The sequence below is a fragment of the Notechis scutatus genome, chromosome 12 (genome assembly GCF_049901735.1).
Source record: "Notechis scutatus isolate UNSWTSFEM ecotype Mainland chromosome 12, rNotScu1.2, whole genome shotgun sequence".
NCBI classification, from domain to species: domain Eukaryota; kingdom Metazoa; phylum Chordata; class Lepidosauria; order Squamata; family Elapidae; genus Notechis; species Notechis scutatus.
This window is the reverse complement of record NC_142020.1, coordinates 12,054,674-12,075,809: the sequence shown is the minus strand read 5'-3', so window position 1 is coordinate 12,075,809 and position 21,136 is coordinate 12,054,674. Positions and strand designations below refer to the sequence as shown.

At 44.1% G+C, this 21,136-nt stretch overlaps 1 protein-coding gene across 1 annotated transcript in view; it reads left to right on the top strand.

Annotated features, from left to right (window-relative positions):
* The window catches only part of LOC113425871 (BOS complex subunit NOMO3-like), a 34,885-nt gene extending 16,749 nt beyond the window's left edge, over window positions 1-18,136 (top strand). Inside the window, exons 17-31 of the mRNA XM_026688152.2 lie at window positions 402-465; window positions 1,065-1,160; window positions 1,833-2,042; window positions 2,956-3,038; window positions 5,181-5,340; window positions 6,433-6,559; window positions 8,817-8,930; window positions 10,112-10,239; window positions 11,136-11,277; window positions 11,604-11,687; window positions 13,736-13,846; window positions 14,092-14,193; window positions 15,282-15,401; window positions 16,575-16,667; window positions 17,718-18,136. Of these exons, the coding sequence (XP_026543937.2) occupies window positions 402-465; window positions 1,065-1,160; window positions 1,833-2,042; window positions 2,956-3,038; window positions 5,181-5,340; window positions 6,433-6,559; window positions 8,817-8,930; window positions 10,112-10,239; window positions 11,136-11,277; window positions 11,604-11,687; window positions 13,736-13,846; window positions 14,092-14,193; window positions 15,282-15,401; window positions 16,575-16,667; window positions 17,718-17,849 (1,766 nt within the window). The 3' untranslated portion in view covers window positions 17,850-18,136. The remainder of the gene's footprint in view (window positions 1-401; window positions 466-1,064; window positions 1,161-1,832; window positions 2,043-2,955; window positions 3,039-5,180; window positions 5,341-6,432; window positions 6,560-8,816; window positions 8,931-10,111; window positions 10,240-11,135; window positions 11,278-11,603; window positions 11,688-13,735; window positions 13,847-14,091; window positions 14,194-15,281; window positions 15,402-16,574; window positions 16,668-17,717) is intronic.
* Window positions 18,137-21,136: the final 3,000 nt, after the last annotated feature.

Below are 21,136 nucleotides of genomic sequence, written 5' to 3'. Positions count from 1 at the left end.
TTTCCAGGCAAACAAATTCGATTAACTATAGTTTGATCCAATATCTGGATGAACAAGGCATATTTCATAATCAGAAAACAGCGGAAGAACCTGTGGGTTGAAATAATTTGGAAATGTTGGTGTGGACTGTCTTTGGGTAGCTGACAAAACTAAAAAACTGTGGATTTTTAAAAAGGTTAAAGTAAAAATATAAATCTTGAAAGCTGAAAAAAAAAAAAAAAAAGAAATTCCCAGCAGACTTTTAACAGCACGCCAGTTTAAGGCAGAGTCTCTGAAGAATTTCCTTCCCACGGCCTCTACCTGTGCTGCATTTTTTTAAAAAACGAGTCCAACTCCATTGCCAGCTTCTCACGGGCTTGAACGATTTTGAAACAGGGCAGTGTTTTGTTCATCCTCTCCAGGTGTGTATGAAGTAACACCCCGTTCCTGCCACCGATTTGAACATGAATATTACACCTATGACACGTAAGCATGGTTGATGGGGAAATGTTTTGGACGGCGTCCATCAGGAGTCATCCAAAGAGCGGTTCAAGGGTGGCTTGTGAAGATGTGGGACAATTGCTTCTTTGTGGGTTCCAAAGTGTTTCAACTTCAGAAGTTGGGAGAGGCCATCTTGCCTTGTGGGGAAATGGGCCCTTTGTGAGTAGCTATGTTCCCCTTGACCACAATTTTGTGAATAACGTAGCTGATGTTTTATGGATGAGCAGGAACCTCTCTATAGTAGCCATTTGATGAGAGTTCCCATAACCTCATCAATCTTCAAATGTTCCTTTGGGGCAGACAAGGTGACCCAACTTCAGAAATAGTTTCCTTTACTGTAAAATAAGTTTGATAAGCTGTACCAGTCTCTTTCCATAGTTTTAGACTTGAAACCCAACTGTAGAGAAATATATTTTCCTTTCTAAATTTCTGTAGGGGTTGTTGCGACCCACTTAGGCTGCAGAGATTTCGAAAGATTTCCTGCCAATAAGGTCATGGCTTCTTGTATCTTGTGTCTGATGTGAGCCAACTTTGAGTAAGTTTTCCTTGTAATTCCACTTTTTGATTATTGATTATTGATCCAGGTCTGCTCCAAGTATCTTGACCTTGACTGCAATTCGTCACCATGCACTTGGAACAATTACCACGGACAAACTGATGGATGTGATGGTTACCATTCGGTAAGAGTCTGATGGACTTCAGAAGGCTGTCCTTGAAATGTTTTTCAACTTTGGCCCAGTGTTGGTTGTTCTTGAACAGACCAGGATGGAGGGATTGAGATATATTTTTGTATCTTTATCGCTCTAGATTTCAAGTCTATTTTCTTCATTTAGTAGAAGTTAATAGAACGTAGGAATGTCAGATGTTCTCCAGATGTTGCTGAACTGGGACCAACAACATTTGGCCAGCATGGTCTATAATGATAGGCTCTGGGGAATGTGTTGCAGCACTATTTGAAAGACTACAAAGTCCTTACTCCAGCCAAAACATCCGGTGTATTATAACATCCCCTAGTCCAGTCTGCCCCATATTTGATCTGATGACCATACTCAAAGTTAGCCTGGGAGCTCCTTAATTGCAATAATTCAGGGATGGTTCATTGGCTTTGAATGCAGGAATAATGAGTTCTTTAGATAAGGAGTTCAGGTAGTAGAAGACCAGAAGAGAACATTAAAAGTGTTGTGGATGTTCTTCCTTGTTGACATGGGGATGGAGGTCACCAATACATCTTTTGCATGCTGGGTTGGGGACGATTGTTCCGTTTAGTCCTTGATGCATCAGATTAAATAGTTGAGTTCAAGGATTGAAGAAGCTGCAGTGGCTTTCACAAGGCAACATTTCCCCCCTCTTAGGTCTTCAATCGACAGTGAACCTGATTTGGTGCTTGGGCCATTGAAATCCCAACAAGAGCTACGCCAGGAGCAGCAACGGGCTGAAATAGAGGCTCGACGGCAGGAGAGAGAGAAAAAAGGACCAGATGACGAGGGATCTAAGCCACCAGTGCAGGAAGTGGTGGAGGAGCTCTTGGGGCCATTCCACTATGACTTTTCCTATTGGGCAAGGTATGTGGACCTTGTATTGGAAGAAAATCCAATATGGGTGGGTGTTTAGAATAGAATAGAATAGAATAGAATAGAATAGAATAGAATAGAATAGAATAGAATAGAATAAAATAGAATAGAATAGAATAGAATAGAATAAAATTCTTTATTGGCAAGTGTGATTGGACACACAAGGAATTTGTCTTTGGTGCAAATGCTCTCAGTGTACATAAAAGAAAAGATACATTTGTCAAGAGTCAAGAATCATCAGGTACAACACTTAATAATAGTCATAGGGTACAATAAGCAATCAAATCATACTAGGAAACAATCAATATAAATCGTAAGGATACAAGCGACAAGGTTACAGTCACACAGTCACAAGTGGAAGGTGAGGGGTGATAAGGAGTGACGAGAAGATTAATAGTAATGCAGACTTTGTAAATAGTTGGATAGTGTTGAGGGAATTATTTGTTTAGCAGAGTAATGACGTATCCTACCTTTATTATTATTATAACTCAATATACTGAACATATCCAAGACATTTTCCTCCTATTTTCCCCACCACAATGACTTTGAGATGAGTTGGGGTGAGAAAGAGGGACTGGTCCAAAGTCAGACTGGTCCAGCTGGCTTTCATGACTAAGGTGGGACTAGAACTCATGGTGTCTTACATACACAGTCTCTTGATTGTGAAGGAGCTTCCTTGGAAGAGTTGACTAAGGTGGAATGACACTTTAGACTAGACCGAGGTATGAGTCTCCAGATGCTGTTGCCATTTAAATTTCTTTGGACTTTGTAATTTAAAATGTAATAAATAAACTCATGTTCCACTAGCTATGAATCTAGAACCACTAGGAGTTGTATAACAAGTCATTGGAAATTTTGGACTAAATAATCTTGAGGTCCAACCCTCTTATTCTGTGATTTGTAGATCTGGCGAGAAAATCACAGTGACGCCATCATCTAAAGAACTTCTTTTCTACCCTCCTTCCATCGAAACGGTGGTCAGTGGTGGTAAGTCTTGGCAGTCATTCCACAGTATTTGCAAAGCATCTCCAAGTGGGACAGCAGAGAATCGGGGAAAATGTCATTTCTCCTGCTAGAAATCTGAAAGAATGATCACTAATTAAAATGGACAGTGTCATTCCCCCAAACCCAAGAAAGACAAAGAGTTACTTCTAAGCAGCTTCCTTTATTGTTCCTCACCTATAGACAGATTCTTGCCAAACTAAAACAAACTGTTTGCACCTTTAAAAACATACTCCAAGAACTTCTAAGGAAGAGCTGTCTTAACCTTTCTTCCTTCCAACCAGACTTCACTGTCCCTTGTTCCTCTGGTATGCAGCTCCTCCTTCCTGGGGATCCAAGCTACATTCCACCTACACCTGCAACTACAGCTCCCAGCATCCCTCTACTTTGCCCAAGCTGTCCGTAAGACCACTGGAACTGTAGTTCAATCATTGTAGGGGAAGAGCAGGCACAGCCTAGAGGTGGAGTCAAACGAGTAATCAGCTGAGAATCGTTACATTCCCACAAACAGTCTTAAGACCAACCCTTCTTGAATTCCGCTGACTCTTACCTGGCACCAATTTAATGCTGACCGTTAGTCGAGTAGACTTTTACGTACAGGCATAACCAATAAATCAGCAACTGGAACTTAGTGAGTGGTCCCAATTCTTCATGCCAGCAGTAGCAACGGCACTTAGTGCTGGAAAGCACTGGAAAGCAGTATATAAGTCTAAGTGGTTTATAGAGTCAGCCTCTTGCCCCCAACAATCTGGGTCCTCGTTTTATCCACCTCAGAAGGATGGAAGGCTGAGTCAACAGTGAGAGTCAAACTGCCAAATTGCAGGCAGTCAGCAGGCGGCAGTAGTAGCCTGCAGTACTATACTCTAACCATTGCGCCACCGTGGCTCATAACTGGAGAGGTGGTTTTCCTACAATAGGGGCAATGTCCTGCAATCTAGCTTGTTCCTCCACTTGTTCCCTCAGATACATACCTGCGTCTAAAATGGGAGAGAGCGTCGTCATCCAGCCAGGTTGTCTCAACCCATCTCTTGTTGCTTTCTCCTCTCGCTGGATAACGTGTGTACTGGCCATGAACCGCTCTAAAGGATCTCTCCTCCTTGGAGGTGACTCTTTCATCTTCTGTAGCCTTTAAAGGCAAATTAGAACACCCTGGATTGTTGAGTAAGAGCCACATGTGGGGGAGTAAGTTGTCCATTGTCACTTGCCAAATGATAATCAGATTTATCCCTGTGGATGAGTCACAGTATAATTTGAATGGACGTTCATTTGTAACAAGCACCCTTCTCCTCCCCAATTAATTTTCACTGTTTCACTGAAACACACAGTGCGTTTCAATAGTAGTGAAGCTTGCAGGGTTGCTGGTAATTCCTATTAACACTCCTGTTAGCACCGAAGTTTTTGCAACTTCTTCACCATCCTTCTCCCTGCCTTTAAATAGAATAGAATAGGATAGAATAGGATAGGATAGGATAGGATAGGATAGGAAAGGATAGGATAGGATAGGATAGGATAGAATAGAATAGAATAGAATAGGATAGAAAGAATAGAATAGAATAGAATATAATAGAATAGATAGAATAGAATAGAATAGAATAGAATTCTTTATTGGCCAAGTGTGCTTGGACACACAAGGAATTTGTCTTGGTGCAAATGCTCTCAGTGTACATAAAAGAAAAGATACATTCATCAAGAGTCAAGAATCATAAGGTACAACGCTTAATAATAGTCAATAGGGTACAAAAAGCAATCAAATCATACTAGGAAACAGTCAATATAAATCGTAAGGATACAAGCGACAAAGTTACAGTCATACAGTCACAAGTGGGAGGGGATGGGTGATAAGGATGAGAAGATTAATAGTAATAGTAGTGCAGACTTTGTAAATAGTTGAACAGTGTTGAGGGAATTATTTGTTTAGCAGAGGCATTTGGGGAAAAACTGTCCTTATGTCTAGTGGTTTAGGTGTGCGGTGCCTTACAGTGTCGTTTTGAGGGTAGGAGTTGAAACAGTTTATGTCCGGGATGTGAGGGGTCTGTAAATATTTTCGCAGCCCTCTTTTTGACTCATGCAGTATATACAGGTCCTCAACAGAAGGCAGGTTGGTAGCCATTGTTTTTTTTGTTTCAGAGAGCTGCCCTGGGAAGCTGATCGAGATATATGGCAAAGCAGGCCTCTTCCTGGAAGGACAGATTCACCCTGAATTGGAAGGAGTTGAGATCATAATTTCCGAAAAAGGAGCGCCTTCCCCCTTGATCACGGTTTTCACAGATGACAGAGGATCCTACAGGTAAGTTCTAGTCTAGAGGGTTCAACTAGAAGACCTTCAAGGTCCCTCCCAACCCAATTATTCTGTGTTTGTAGATGGTAGTAGTTGATATTCCTTTCCCTTCAACCATTACCAAATGCCTCCTTTAGATCAGGAGTCCCCAGCCTCTGTGTCCTTTAGATCAGGGGTCTATGAACCGCAACTGGTCCCCAGCATGCCAGAAACCAGGCCGTGGAAAATATTGGATTGTGCAGAGATGGATAGATTGACATTGAAAATAAAAGATAAAGGAGATACAGGGTATTATTTAACGTGGAATAGGTTTTATCAACATTTTGAGATAAGAGGTAGAAATGAGATGAAGAAAGGGCGTTATGCGTAAGTAAAATATCAATGTTTATAGGTATGCTACTATAATTAATAGGATCATAAATAAGCTAATACAATTCTAAATACGGTTAGAATCATGATGTGTATTATTATTATTATTACTATCAGTGTATCTGTTACTTTTTCTTTTTTCCTTCTGTAAAATGAAACGCCCGGACAATACACTGTATTCAAAATAAGATGAAGGCAAAGGTTCCCCTCGCACATTTAGTCATTGCTAGTCATTGCTAGTCATTTCCGGCTCTACGGGGCAGTGCTCATTTCTGTTACAAAGCCAAAGAGCCAGCCCTGTCCGAAGACGTCTCCGTGGTCATATGGCCGGCATGTCTAAACACCAAAGGCGCACGGAGGAACGCTGTTCCCTTCCCACCAAAGGGGTCCCTATTTTTCTACTTGCATTTTTTAACGTGCTTTCGAACTGCTCGGTTGGCAGAAGCTGGGACAAGTAACAGGAGCTCACTCCGTGACGCGGCGCTAGGGATTCGAACCGCCGAACTGCCGACCTTTCTGATTGACAAGCTCAGGGTCTTAGCCACTGAGCCACCGCGTCCCTTTGTATTCAAATTACTTATTATATAAATAAAAAAGATTATGAGGGATTGATCTCATCTGGAGACTTTGGGGGGAAATTGTGTTGCCTGCCTCACGATGGGTTTTTTTGGGTTCCTCCCCTGTCAATTGAGATTCTCTGCTTTGTTTTCCTCCTCCCTCCCCCCCAAAAAGTGTGGGACCGCTTCACAGCGATCTGGAATACACCGTAACTGCTCAGAAAGAAGGGTTCGTTTTGAGTGGCGTGGAGGAGACCATCGGAGACTTCAAGGCTTTTGCTCTTGCTGGGGTCACTTTTGAGGTAAACCTTCTCCAGATCTTCTGGAAAAATCTTGCTTCCTCCCTCCCTGCTTCTTAATAGACAATTTGGGTTCTGTCTAGAGGTGGTATTCAGCCGGCTCTGACCAGTTCTGGAGAACGGGTAGCGGACATTTTGAGTTGTTCGGAGAACCGGCAAATCCCACCTCTGACAGGCCCCACCCCCATCTATTCTCCGCCTCCTGAGTCCCAGCTGATTGGCTGGGTCTTCCTTGGTTGCCCTCCCCAGGAAAACGGAGCTGGAAAGCAGGTTAGTGGAGCGGGGACAGAATGGGGATTTTTTACAGTATCCTTCCCCCAGGAGTGGAGAGGGAATGGGGGCCGTGCCATGTTCACCAAGCCATGCCCACAGAACCAGTAGTTGTTGTTTTTAAATAATATTTTTATTTTAAATGCAAATAATGCAAACATAATACATATACATCTAAATACAAAAAAGGGGGGGGGGAGAAAAAAATACAAATATTACAGTGCACTCCACTCCCAGAGACCATTTTTTTCTTATAATTCTTCTATAACAATTAAAAGGTTTACTGTATATTCCAATTGTGCCCTTATCCCTTCTAAAACGACATATATTCTTGAGTAGGTTTATTCCCTTTGCCTTCCACCAACACTGATTTTATAAAATCCACCCCATATCATAAAAAAATTGTTTGCTTTAATCATCCCTTTTTTAAAAATTTAATTTCCACAGAACCAGTAGTAAAAAATTTTTTTGGGAATCCCACCACTGGGTCGGTCTTCGGGGCAGAGAGGGATAACGGACATGCTATCTGAGGCCTGCAGTAAAGGCGTAGTCCTTGATTTATGACCCCGATTGGGATCGGGTCACAATTTTAGTGTCAAGCAGATGTTTGGGGCCAAATAGTTTCCTTTTCAGACTTCTTCAATCTAGATAGTACAATTTTCTTCCAGTCTAAATCTACAGCAGTTTATATTTCGCTTTCTACCTTGACCTACCTACTTTGGATTTTGGTTGACCTGAGTCTGGGGACGGTTGAGTGCCCCGGTTGTAGGCTATTTGAGGGGTCCTTGGCACTCTTTGAGATGGTGGACTTCTTGCAGGGGTTTCATTACCAAAGTAGGTAATATCATCAATGCTAGGAGGGGCGGGGTTTGAGAGCAAGCACACCCACTCCCTTACTAGCACTGATGATGTTACTTAGTTGGGTTATGAAAGATCTGCAAGGAAACAACCAAGCTCAGAGAGTGCCAAGGACCCCACAGTTCAACCCTGACCTACAGATATTCTGAAGGACATTTCTTCCTAATAATCTTTATATACATACAAGAGGTGTGATGACCCGGGGCGTGACACAAAAATAACACAGTCACAGAAGTAGAATAAATTCCCTTTAATGCCTCCAACTTGGGCCCCAACGTCCAATTATCCTTGGCTTGATATCACACTCTTCCAAAAACAGTCTACAAAGAGAGTAAATGCCGTCCGAACCAAAAGTAAAGATAATTAGAAATTAAAAAAAACCCAACCCAAACCACACTGGAGTCATTAACATGGCAGGCCAGGATGATAAATTGCAGACTTCCACAAGATAACGCAGCAACCACAGTTGGGAAGACGCCAAAACCCAGATAAGCCTTGACCAAGATAAAGCACGCTTTGCTTCCAGCAAAGAGCTATTTAAAATGGCCCACTTATATCCTGTTCTCCCAGCTGCAACTAATGAAAGGGATCAGGGCCTTTTCCTCCCCTGTAAGACACGTTGCTCCCTTCTCCGATCCTCCCTGCGTGCCGTAGGATGAAGAGGGGGCAGCCCTGGGTCTTCCTCTGAATGCCCAGCCGGACTATGCCCTTCCCCCATTTCTTCCACAGCCACCGGAGCCACTCCCACTCCCTGTCAGCTGCTCAATCTCCCCCTGAGAATCCGACTCCAACAAGGGGCATTTGGACTTTCTGGTTTGGGACAGCCATGACCTGGATGACTGAGAATCTCCATAGCCATTTCTTCCTTGGCTTTTCCTTGCCAGAAACGGAGAAGTTGGTCCTATTTGAACATCTCCAAACAAGAGCCCACCATTCCAAGGAATTATTATGGTCATTTATGGTAGAAAGAGATCTATTGGGTGGACCCTTGTTCAGCTTCAAGACCTGGGGTTACTGACGTTCTCCCCTTCCCTCTCCTGTCAAAAAGTCCAATTAATCCTTTAATCTGGACCACTGAGGCTGCACTGAGACAACTTGATAGCACGTTGGTTGCATTTTTTTGTTTGGACAGATTAAATCGGAAGATGGCCACCCCCTTGCAGGAGTCCTCCTTTCACTCAGTGGTGGTACCTTTCGCTCCAACCTCCTGACTCAGGACAACGGCATGCTGACGTTCGCCAACTTGGTATGGCTTATTTATTTATATTTACAGTTTTTGGCCCGATCACCCAAAGGGGAAAATGTCCACCCAGTTTGCCTCTCCTTCAGAAAAGTTGACCCACAGTGGTCATCCCCTCCAGCCAGTTAGACTTTTGGGATAGGGGATGGTGAGAACTATAGCACTTAGAGTCAGCCTCTTGCCCCCAACAATCTGGGTCCTCATTTTACCCACCTCAGAAGGACGGAAGGACAAGTCAACCTTGAGCCTGGTGAGATTTGAACTGCCAAATTGCAGGCAGCCAGCAGTCAGCAGAAGTGACCTGCAGTGCTGCACTCTAACCACTGTGCAACATGGATGGATGGATGGAGGGAGGGAGGGAGGGAGGGAAGGAAGGAAGGAAGGAAGGAAGGAAAGGAAGGAAGGAAAGATGAATGAGCAATAGCACTTAGACTTATTTACTGCTTCACAGGCCTTTACAGCCCTCTCTAAGCGATTTTTATAGAGTCAGCCTATTATCCTCAACCATCTGGGTCCTCATTTTACCCACCTCAGAAGGATGGAAAGATAGGTAGATAGATAGAATTCTTTATTGGCCAAGTGTGATTGGACACACAAGGAATTTGTCTTGGTGCAGATGCTCTCAGTGTACATAAAAGAAAAGATACATTTGTCAAGAGTCAAGAATCATCAGGTACAACCCTTAATAATAGTCATAGGCAATCAAATCATACTAGGAAACAGTCTGAGTCAATCTTGAGACTGGTGAGATTAGAGCTGCCAAATTGCAGGCAGCTGGCAGGCAGCTGGCAAGCAGCCGAAGTAGCCTGAAGTACTGCACTCTAACAACTGCGCCACTGTGACTAGTCCAATTTGGATGGCCCCAAGTTGAGGTTGGCTGGAGTAGAGCTTTAGTGACTCTGAGATTACAATAAAGGTAGTCCTTGTCTTAGCAACCACAATTGGAACCAGAATTTTCATTGAATTGTAGCATTTATTTTTAGCTCTGGGGTGTGTAAATAGGTCAGGGCAGGAGTCTTCAATCTTGACAGCTTTAAGACTTGTGGACTTCGGCTCCCAGAATTCCTCCTCCAGTCATGTTAGCTGAGGAATTCTGGGAGTTGAAGTCCACAGGTCTTAAACTTGCCAAGTTTGAGGACCCTTGGGTTTGGGGGAATGATAGTAAACGAATGGGTCTCCTTTCGCAGAGTCCTGGGCAGTACTACTTCAAACCAATGATGAAAGAATTTCGCTTTGAACCCTCATCTCAAATGATTGAAGTTCAGGAGGGCCAGAATCTTAAAATCGCCATCGTTGGTTACCGTACGGCTTACAGGTCAGTAAATCTGAGTTCAGGGCTCAGGGCTGGAAAATTGGGGCTGAATTTGATGGAATTATCTGAACCAGAGAGCAGGAATATAGAGAAAATGAACAAGCAAGGGATAGGAAGATGGTAGGTCCAGGTCTTCGCTTCTGAGAGGACGGTGTTGAAAGAGAAGGCGAAGGAGCCGAGATCTGCCTGAATATAAATTCTGAAGTACCATTCTTAACTTTGCTTTGGAACTCAGCTACCTCACCCATCTATTTTCCTTCCAAAATAAAGGACACATATGGTCTGCTTTGTCTTTGAGAGCGAACATACCTAATATGCCGCCTTTTCTCCCCCAACAACAACCCTGTCTGGTGAGTTGGGTTCAAAGAGAGTGATTGGCCAAGGTCGCCCACTTGACTCTCATGCTTAAAACAGGACTAGAACGCGCCCAGTCTCCTGGTGATTGGCCAAAAGTCATCCAGCTGGCTTCGTATCTAAGGCGGGGATAAGAATTCACTGTCTCCTGGTGATTGGCTCACAGTCACCAGGCTTTCATGATTAAGGCCAGGACTAGAACTCACTGTCTCTTGGTGATTGGCCCAATGTCTCCAGGCTTTCACGCGTAAGGCGGGAGTAGAACTCACCATCTCCTGGTGATTGGCTCAGTCGCCAGGCTTTCATGCCTAAGGTGGAACTAGAATTCACAGTCTCCTGGAGATTGGTCCAAAGTCACCTGGCTTTCATGCCTTAAGGTGGGATGTCCTGGTGATTGGCGCAAAGTCGCCCAGTTGGTTTTTCATGCCTAAGGCTGAACTAGAATTCTCCGTCTTGTGGTTTCTAGGCCAGCACCTTACACACCCCACCAAGTTTTAATTCAAGGGTGTTAACTTGAGTCTTACCTTCTTCCTCCTTTTCTCCAGCTGTTACGGCACCGTCTCTTCTCTGAATGGGGAACCTGAGCAAGGGATTGCGGTGGAAGCGGTAGGACAGGGGGAGTGTGCCATCTACGGAGAAGACACCATCACAGATGAAGAGGGGAGATTCCGGCTACGGGGTCTGCTGGTGAGTGTCTTAAAAACGGCAGAATTGGGTGCAAACTCCTGTTGGGTTTGAGTTAAGCCACTGGCAGTTTTTAAGGGAAGGGTTGTAGCTCCAAAGCCTGAATTTACTCATCATACTAAGACATAATATGCTGGGTAAACTCTGTTCTTTTCATTAGAAAATGTGGATTAGCGTCCAGTGAATCCAGCTATTTAACATCATCTTCAACAAGTTGTGATTCAGTTAAGTCATGGCTGGTGCAAAAACAGTGGCACATGTCGTAATGACAATGCTTAACCTTGGGAATATTAATGTGCGTCTTTTTTCTTAATTGTATACATAAAAAGCCGTCCTGCCTGTATCACATTCAACTGAAAGCCGAAGGCAACGATCACATTGAAAGAGCTCTTCCACAGTATTCTGCTATCCAGGTGCTATCCAGGTATTCTGTTCTTGTTATAAATTGGATGGATGGATGGATGGATGGATGGATGGATGGACAAATGGATTTAGGAAATCATGATCACTGTTCAAAAGAATGTTCCAGAAGTACAGCACAGAATAGTTACAGGTAGTCCTCAACTCATAGTTGGCTACTTAATAATCATTCAAATTACCACAGGCCTTCCAAAACAGATTTACATTTATTTCCAATTTTGGGGGAAACAATAGATTTGTCAGACCTGCCCAAGTGTGATCTCCTAGGAAAGTAAAACTCTCAGCTCCCATTGAAGTGAAAAAAGCACTTTTATTAAGAGATTGCAATGAAGTCAGGTGAAATCTAAAGTTCCCGTGAGAACTAACCTACTTGGTCCCCTCAGACCTTCCCCCACTATTGTCCGATCATGTGCAGCCAATCCAACACTGCCGAGATATTTTGAGAGATGCTGAGGTGTTTGGACTGGTGACCGTCCACTCTCAGGGTAACCGGCCTTGAAGGTGCCAGCATGAACTGGATTCTGAAACGCTCTGGTTGTCAACTCATAAAATATTTCTATGGACTTTTTAGAGTTGCCAACAGAAAGGGAGGGGGAAACAGTGTGGCAGCTTGCATTCCATAAATGTTTTCAAAGATAGTAACTAGGTGACCGAAGTTTCTGCTGCACAAATATCTAACTGGAGAGCACGATTGATGACTCTTGGCTAGGGATGTGTCCCATTGGAGAATATGAATTATGATACACCCGGGGTGGGTGGGGGGGAAACCAGGGTCAAGGGTGACAGTGAATGAGGTGTCTCAGAGTCAACTACACCCAGGCAGTGCCACATCTTCTAACTCCCAATAAATCTTGTCGGAGTTTGGCTCGAGACTCATGATTTAAATAGAGGTAGCTGCCAGAGCCCTGACACTGGTTTTTCTCACCTGTCAATCTCGCCCTGCCAATTTCCCATCAAAAAGGTATACAGCTTTATTGCTGATGTGCTCCCCTCTTCCCTCCTCAGATAGATGGCAGGACATCAAGGAGCCAAGCAGGGTCTGACAGGGTTTGCTTAATGAACGACAGCTTTCTTCTAATGATTGTTTATGGTTTACTTTACTTTTACTTCATTGTCATTGCACCTCGTACAATGAAATCAAACGCCATCTTCAGTGCACATCATGACCATGAAAATAAACACAAACACACATCCTTCACGCTCCACACATTGAACCGAACCCCCCCGACACCACACCAACACTGCACTAAACAGTAGAACTCAACAGAGTTACTGCCCTGGGATAGAAGCTGTTTTTCAGCCTATTTGCCCTTGTTTTTATTATCCTGTACCGTCTGCCAGATGGTAATAGTTCAAAAAAAGGGAGCCCAGGATGAGATGGATCTTTGAGGATGTTTTGAACTTCCTTAAGGCAGCAGGAGCTATGAAGCTCTTCCAAAGAGGGGAGAGGGCAACCCATGATCCTCTGGGCAATGACCTTAACCCCTGGAGCGCTGTCCTATCTGCCCCTGTGCAATTGGCAAACCATACAGAGATGCAGTAAGTTAAAATAGGGATTCAATTAACTGGTGCATAGAAAAATTGTAAAAATTGGGCTAGTCTGGACGTGATGACCCATTTTGCAAACATCATGGCTTAACAACCATAACCGGCAGACTCGCATTACAGTTGTAAGTTGAGGAACTACCAATAACTGGAATTTTTCATACAGGAAATTAGTTCCAAAATAGCAACTCTCCTTCGGGAGGTTGGAGAGAGGAAGCTATGGAGAAGCTAACCCAGTTTTGTTTTAAATGAGGTGATTGTCTTCAGCTGAGTGTGTGCGGGCTCCCCTGTTTCAAATTTTGAAATTGAAACCTTTGGGACACCTGAACTCTGAAGTTTTTGCCTCGAGAGTATTGCACGCGTCACTTTCTTCCCCGCACAACCCACCAAGGAGTGGAAATGTTCTTTCTGATTGCAAACCCGATGAAGACAGTTGACCTGAGAAAAGGTGTTCCTGTTTTCGACCCATCATCCTTTTTTCCACCCCAAATTGTAGGTCGGTAGTGATGATGTCGACAATGTGAACATCGTGGCTTTCCGCCAAATCAACCAATTCGATCTGAGCGGAAATGTCATCACCCCTTCCGAGTACCTCCCTACCTTATGGGTGAGTTAAGTACAGGTGGAATTGTCCAGATTTTTTTTTTCAGGGTGCAGAAAGGCGGGGAGAGGAAACTGCACTAAACTGGGAATAAAAATATTCGGCTATTTGCTGCTTCTGGTCCAGCACGGGAGCAATCACTGAACCTGCTAATTGCTACTAGCAGCCCATCCCTGCCTCTACCTCTCATTTAACAATAACCACTAACCACTTTGTCTGTGTGTGTGTGTGTGTGTGTGTTTTCTCCCCAGGTGAAACTTTACAAAAGCGAAAACTTGGACAATCCGGTTCACACAGTCTCACTCGGCCAATCTTTATTCTTTCATTTCCCACCTCTGCTCCGGGACGGAGAGGTAATCATCTTCAAATGTAAAGAAGTAAAGAAAATTTGTATGAAGAAATTTTTTATTGAGTGATAGGCCCATCTTTGCAGAGGGGGGGAGCAGGAATCATTTTCTTCTGTTTTCACTCACTAATCTTGTAAAATATCTTCAGTGGAAGATGAGTTCTTCGTACCGTGTGTTCCCTGAAAATAAGACCGGGTCTTATATTCATTTTTGCTCCAAAAGACGGATGAGTGCTTCTTTTCCGGTTAGGTCTTATTTTGGGGGAAATACAGTATTAAATGTGTCCGTCTGGCTGATGATCTTAACTGGGGCTTATTGGGGCGGGGGTAGGGCTTATATTACAAGCATCCTGAAAAATCATGCTAGGACTTTTTTTTCCGATTGGGTCTTATTTTACTTGGTGGGAGTTTTCTCCTTCAGCTGCAGATAAGGTAGAGTTTTTCTTTGCTGCCCATTGCAATTTTGACTTTTGGAAAGAAACAGAAGTGAGAGACAGTTTGGTCTGGTGGTTAAGGCACTGGGCTAGAAAGCAAGAGACCATGAATTCAATCTTAGCCACAAAAGCCGGCTAGGTGACTTCAGAATAAACACTGAGAGTTCTAGTCCCGCCGTAGGATTGAAAGCTGGTTGGGTGACTTTGGAATAAATACCAGGAGACTGAGAGTTCTAGTCCTGCCTTAGATGTGAAAGCCAGCTGGGTGTCTTTGGAATAAATACCAGGAGACTGAGAGTTCTAGCCCGACCTTAGGCATGAAAACCAGCTGGGTGACTGTGGGCCAATCCCTCCCACTCTCAGCCCAACCCACCTCACAAGACTATTTTGGGGAAAATAGGAGGAAGAAGGTATATTGAATACGTTTCCTGCCCTGAGTTATTTGTAAAAATTGATAAAGGCAGGATATAAACAAACAAGCTTACTGACCTGTTGAAATGATGTAAAATCACCTGGGGTGTTGTAGTAAATGCCTACCTAGAAGAACACCTGAATATGATTCAGATTCTGTTGTCTTCCTTTCTTTTTTTGTTAAGCCGATTTTATTGTTTTTTATTTTTCCTTTCTCCATTCCCTCTCTTTGTTTTTGTTTTTCTGCTAGAATTACATGGTGCTTTTAGATTCCACCCTGTCCAAGTCCCAGTATGACTACACCCTACCTCAAATCTCATTCACCACCATCGGATACCACAAGCACATCACCTTGGTTTTTAATCCTACGGTAAGGTGCTGCAAATTTTTGGAGAAAGGGAGGGCAGAAGGGAGGGAGAAAGAGAGAGAGAGAGAGAGAGAGAGAAGAGTGGGAGTCAGCCCCAGCATAATGCCATGGTGAGCTCGCTGGTGGGTTAGCAGCCACGATTTGTGGCTGGCTGTGGTAGATGAACCCAGCTAATGGAGATTTATTCACAGCAAACCAGGCAAAGAAAGTCAGCAAGCTATTGCAGGAGGAGGATAGGCAGAGCTAGGAGGGGTGGAGTTAAGCTTGTCATCAGCCTAGAATCATTGCGTTCCCACAGATGATACAAGTCTAACCCTCTCTTGAATTCCATTGACCCTTATCTGGTGCTACTTTAGTATTGAACTTGAGTTGAATAGATTTTTGTATATAGACTTAAGCAATAAACCTGGATTTCACCTTAACTGATAGTCCTGATTGTTTGCACTTGGCAGATGCGATGCCTTTGATGATTTCTAAGGGACGACGTAACACCACTGTGGGGATTTTTCTGGGCCCTTAACTACCAAAAGTATTCAAAGACTCTTGTAACTCTTATTGTCATCCCCCTGGTGGAGACTGACTCTGAGGAAGAGGAGGAACAGGGAGTGGAAGTGTAGCTCCGGAGGTGGTGGAGGAGGCTGGGGAAGGGCAGAGGCCGGCTGAGCAGTCAGAGGAAGACCCAGGCCCATCCCCTATCCATCCTAGGGCACGCAGGGAAGAGAGGATCAGGGTAAAACATGGTCTACTTGGGAGGAGAGGGCCATGATCCTCTTCATGGGTTGCAGGTGTGAGATCTGCATAAGAGTTTGGACCTGCGTGCTAACAGACGCTGGAGACAAGTTAGTGTTTTATTCCTAAAGAAGGTTTATCTTGGTTGGCGTTCTTCCAACGGACTGTTCCTGATTATCTTCCTGAAGTTGGCAATTATCTATCCTGGTCTGTCGTGGAACTTTATTCAGTGCAGTTTGTTTTTGGTTTTTGCTTTGTTATCATCTCTTCGAACATGAACTGTGTTTCTTGCCCTCAAAATGTTATTTTGAAAATAGTTTACTCCTCCACTGTGAACAATGAATCAGTGAAGCCAAGTTGAAGGCATTAAAGGACTTTTAGTTACGTTTTCGGTTTTTGTTCTATTTCTGAGATACTCTGGGTCATCACACTTGTCTTCCTTTTCAGAGAAAACTGCCAGAGCAGGATATTGCTCAAGGATCCTACATCGCCCTTCCGTTGACTCTGCTGCTTTTGTTAGCTGGCTATAACCATGACAAGGTAATAGAGAAATTTGTTTTGTAGTGATGGTCCGTATGGTTGTGGCTGTGCTTTGGGTTGAGTTGTTTCCCTTTCTTGGGTGCCCGGTGAACATCATCTGGCTAGGATGGCTTCCCTTGGGTTTTGCACCAAGCTGCAAGCATTTTGATGCTGGGGTTGAGGTTTGGATAGATGAACTGTGGTTGGGTTCATTGTCTTTCGTGGGTTTGGCCAATCAGAGGCACCAACCAATGCTCAGAGTGTGCAATTCGACTTCATTCCCGGTGCTTTTAAATGCATGTGTTCGTTTTGCCAAACTTACGATACATCCTGGAGAAGAAGAGCTGTTTTGAAAGTTGCTGAAATCTGTATTTCTCAACCTCCACAACTTCCCGCTCCATTTTTTGCCTTCCTGGGCCCCGGGGAAACCTTCTAGGAGCAAAAATGCCCCCCCCCAGGAGGCTTCCCTGAGGCCGAGAAGGCCCCAAAATGGGGCGCAGGGTGGGTGGGTGCTATGTCCCCCCCTCCCGGCTCCCTTTTTTTCCTTTCCTGGGCTGCAAAAAAAAAGCCATGCCCACCCAGCCATGCCCAGAGAACTGGTGGTTAAAAAATTTGAATCCCACCCCTGATTGCCTATTTAGGGTAATGAGATTACTGAGCTAGGGGGACAGATAGATTGAACCATCAACTACATCTTAATGCACCTGTAGAAGAGAATAGTTGTAGCTTGGGGTTGAACTATGGAATCCTTGGTGCTCTCTGAGCTTGGTGGTTTTCTCACAGGCCTTTCATGAGCCGGCTAGGTAACATCCTCAGTGCTACAAGAGAGTGGAGTTTGTTCTGTTTCTTATCCCTTCTTGCACCGATGATGTTATCTAGCTGGGCTATGAAACGTCTGCAAGAAAACAGTCAAGCTCAGAGATCAAGGACTTCACATTCTAATGCACGCCTGGAGCTTCTCACTGCTTTGTAATGTGGGGTTGATGACTTGTATAATGGTATCCTGTTGGTCTTTTGGGAAGTATTTCCCCTTCCCTGGGCCAAAACGTCGCCTATTTTCTGTTCCTCCAGTTGATTCCCTTGCTGCTTCAGTTAACCAGCCATCTCCAAGGGGTGTGTGCTCTGGGGCAGGCGGGGGCTGATGCAGGAGGCCTCGAGGATATCAAGAGGCAAGCCAAGAAACAGAAGACGAGACGGACGTGAGAATGGCTGTCTGATTCAGATGCGTTGGTTTTACTTACTCCTCCTCCTTCTCTTTTCGCCTGGCTGCTAAAGTGAGACACTCTGGGTTACAGCAAAGAAATTCCTTGCACTGGACATCTTGACTCCGAGTTGGTTTGTCACGGGTATGATGTTTTTACATGGAGTATCTTGAATGTCACAGAAGCCCTTTTTAAGAGAAAGCCTCTGTCCTAAAAGACAGTGTTGGGGTCATAAATTATGATCAGGTTTGGAAGAACAACGACCAATTAAATTTGTTTTCACGCCCACCTTTGTCTGAGTTGAGTCTTAATTCTCAGGCATTCTTGTTGTTTGTTCCTGATTTGCTTCATTTCTTATTTATATTTTACTTTCCAAGCACTTTCCAATCTTTTTGCAAGTAGCATTCCTGGAATGTACACACAGGAAGGGACCTTGGCAATCCTCTGGTCAGATTCTATGCTCAGTGCAGGGATCTGGTTGCATAGCATTTTAGCCCACTATGACCATTTCAGTCCAAACTTCTGCAAGCTGGCCAACCATCCAGATATGGGGATTCTCTCTCCCGTAATTCTCCAACTAGTATGGCTGTTACCAAAGATTCTGAAAGTTGGAATCCACACATGTAGATTCACTTCTAGATTCTCTAACCCACCTTCTTCAACTTAATGGAGTCCATGAATGCTGGTTTCACCTTCCATTGGTTCCACTAACCTTGATGTTCAGTGACCCCCCTCCATATTGGTTGTCCAACAAATCTGGAGGACTTAGGAAAGGCTGCCCTATGTCTTACAGTATGGCCAGCAGTAGGTCCTTGACATGTACTGTAGGTGGTTTGGATGATACCAAAAGATTCTGGGATAAGAATGAAGGGACCCATAGCAACATGGAATTAATATCTATGGAGATTCTCAGTCATGCAGGTTGCAGTTGTTCCAAAGGTGCTTTTTCAAGAGGCAACTGGATTTTCTTTGCTTTTCCTTGAAGACATTTAACTTCTCATCCAAACACTGAACTGAAGGACTTTGAACTGTCACTAAAAGAATGGTTATAGTTCGAGAATACTTGTACTGTACAGGTTTCGACTAGGTGGATAATGTAATATGAGAAAGCAGCCTCTAGGTGGCATAAGACTAGGTTGCCTAGAGTGGATGAAGCGGAGAATGTCTTAGTGGAGAGAAAGCTAGAATAAAGCTTGGCATTTTGGCTCGCCCTTACAATCTTCTAAGGATGAACACAAACGCCGTTTTTAACCAGTCTGATTCCAAGAGGATTTGGGGTGGGGAGAGATTTGAACAACCCGAATTGCACAGTGCCATGAAGAGTTCATCATGAATCAAGAATAAGTTCTGATGAGAATGGAATTGAAAGATCAGCATGTTTTCTCCTAGCTCTTATGTCGCTTTAGTTCATATCCCTGCTTTAATTGCAAAGATGTTTCTTCTTTTACGGAAAAATGGGCTCATGTGAATTGAACGCGGAAGAGATGGAGTGCATGAGTCATCCTCTACCATTAAATGGAAGGTTTAATGACATCTCCTTAGCCAAACCACTTCAGGGTTCAGCAGGTCCATATAAGTGGAGGAAAGCTGTATTTTGCACCTCAATAGGGAGGGGAAAAATAATTGGCACGAAAAGCAAACACCTATTATGATTTTATTTTCAAATCCCTATTTGTGCTGGTTCTTTTTTTTTCTTCTTAAAGTCTTGTTTAAATTTGCATTCGTGCTGTGTTGCTTTTTTTGATGAGAATCGGCCACAGGAGTTGAGCGCAGTTATTTGTCTCGAAGGTCTGTGAAGAGATGGGCAAGCATACCTCCAGGACACCAATGCTAAAGGGTAGAACAGCCTAGAGGGCTAGGTTGTAGGCAGAGAATCTTCTATCATTATTGATAATAGCTAGGAATTCTGGGAACTGTAGTCAAATCTATCTAGCCAGTGCTGGGTCAGAAAAGATGCGCCATGCAAAGCCAACCTTTCTAGGTTGGATTCAGATTTAGACCTGGTACACAAACGGGCCAAAATAAACACCGACACATCCACCTTTCTTTACTCAACTAGGAGTTGGCACATAGAACAATTAGAAATTTGCTAATTTCCCATAGTTCCCTTTTGTCGGTTTCTGCATGTTGAGAGACCTCAATATTTAATGAAGTAAAGTAGTGAACCTAGTTTGATCTAGTGGTTAAGGCAGCAAGCTACAAACCGGGAGAAGGTGAATTCTAGTCCTAAATTAGCTTTGAAAGGCGGCTGGTAACGGAGCTAATCGCCAGGAAATAAGTGAGTTCTAGTCCCACCTTAGGCATGAGAGCTGACTGGATGACTATGAGCCAATCACTGGGAGATGCTGAGTTCTAGTCCTGCTTTAGGGATGAAAGCTGGCTGGGTGACTTTGGGCCAGCTCCTCTCTCAGTCCAACCCACCTCACAGGGTGGTTGTGAAGAAAATAGGAAGGAAGGAGTATAACATATGTTCACCATCTTGCGTTATTTATAAAAAAAAACAATAAAGGCAAGATAATAAATAAAATGTCTTTGTTTCCATCTTCCACGCAATCTTTTTGCAACATGTTCCGATTTAACAAAAAAAAAAAAAAAAGATCGTATATAAAGTGCCCGCACTTTGTGTCTTTCCTTTTTCTAATCGACACAAAATATTTTCATCCTTCCTCTAGATATTTCCCCTTCTGGAAATAACTTCATCGAAGAACCACGGAAAAAGGTCAAGCGTTCTCTGTCTGCAAATACTGTCAGCAGAGAGACTCCTGAGTCTTTGTGACCAGAGGTGGTATTCAACTGGTTTGCACCGGTTGTGGCGTACCGGTAGCGAAAATTTGGAGTAGTTCGGAGCAGGGGTCCCCAACCACCGGGCCGCGGACCGGTACCGGTCCGTGGAACATTTCCTACCGGGCCACCGGTTTGCTGGGCGCCACCATCTTGTTTGACGAGAAAGTGCTTCCGGGTGAGCTTTTCCGGTTGGAAAGCGGCGTTTGGGTCCTGAAGGAATCCTCGCGCCTTAGTTTCATCGAAGGGGGGGGCTTCGAACAAAACTAAGGCGTGAGGATTCTTTCAGCACCCAAGGCAAGGCGAGCCGAGCGACCGTCCTGAAGCCGTCCCTAAGCGAAGCCCATTGACAAAGGTACAAAGGAGGAGTTGAAGGTGGCGGGGAGAAGCGGGGGACAGCTGGCTGGCCGGTCGCTCGGCTCGCCTTGCCTTGTCATGCGTGTTGATGCCAGTACCGGGCCGCGGATCATTTTGTGATGCTGGTACCGGGCCGCGGCACAAAAAAGG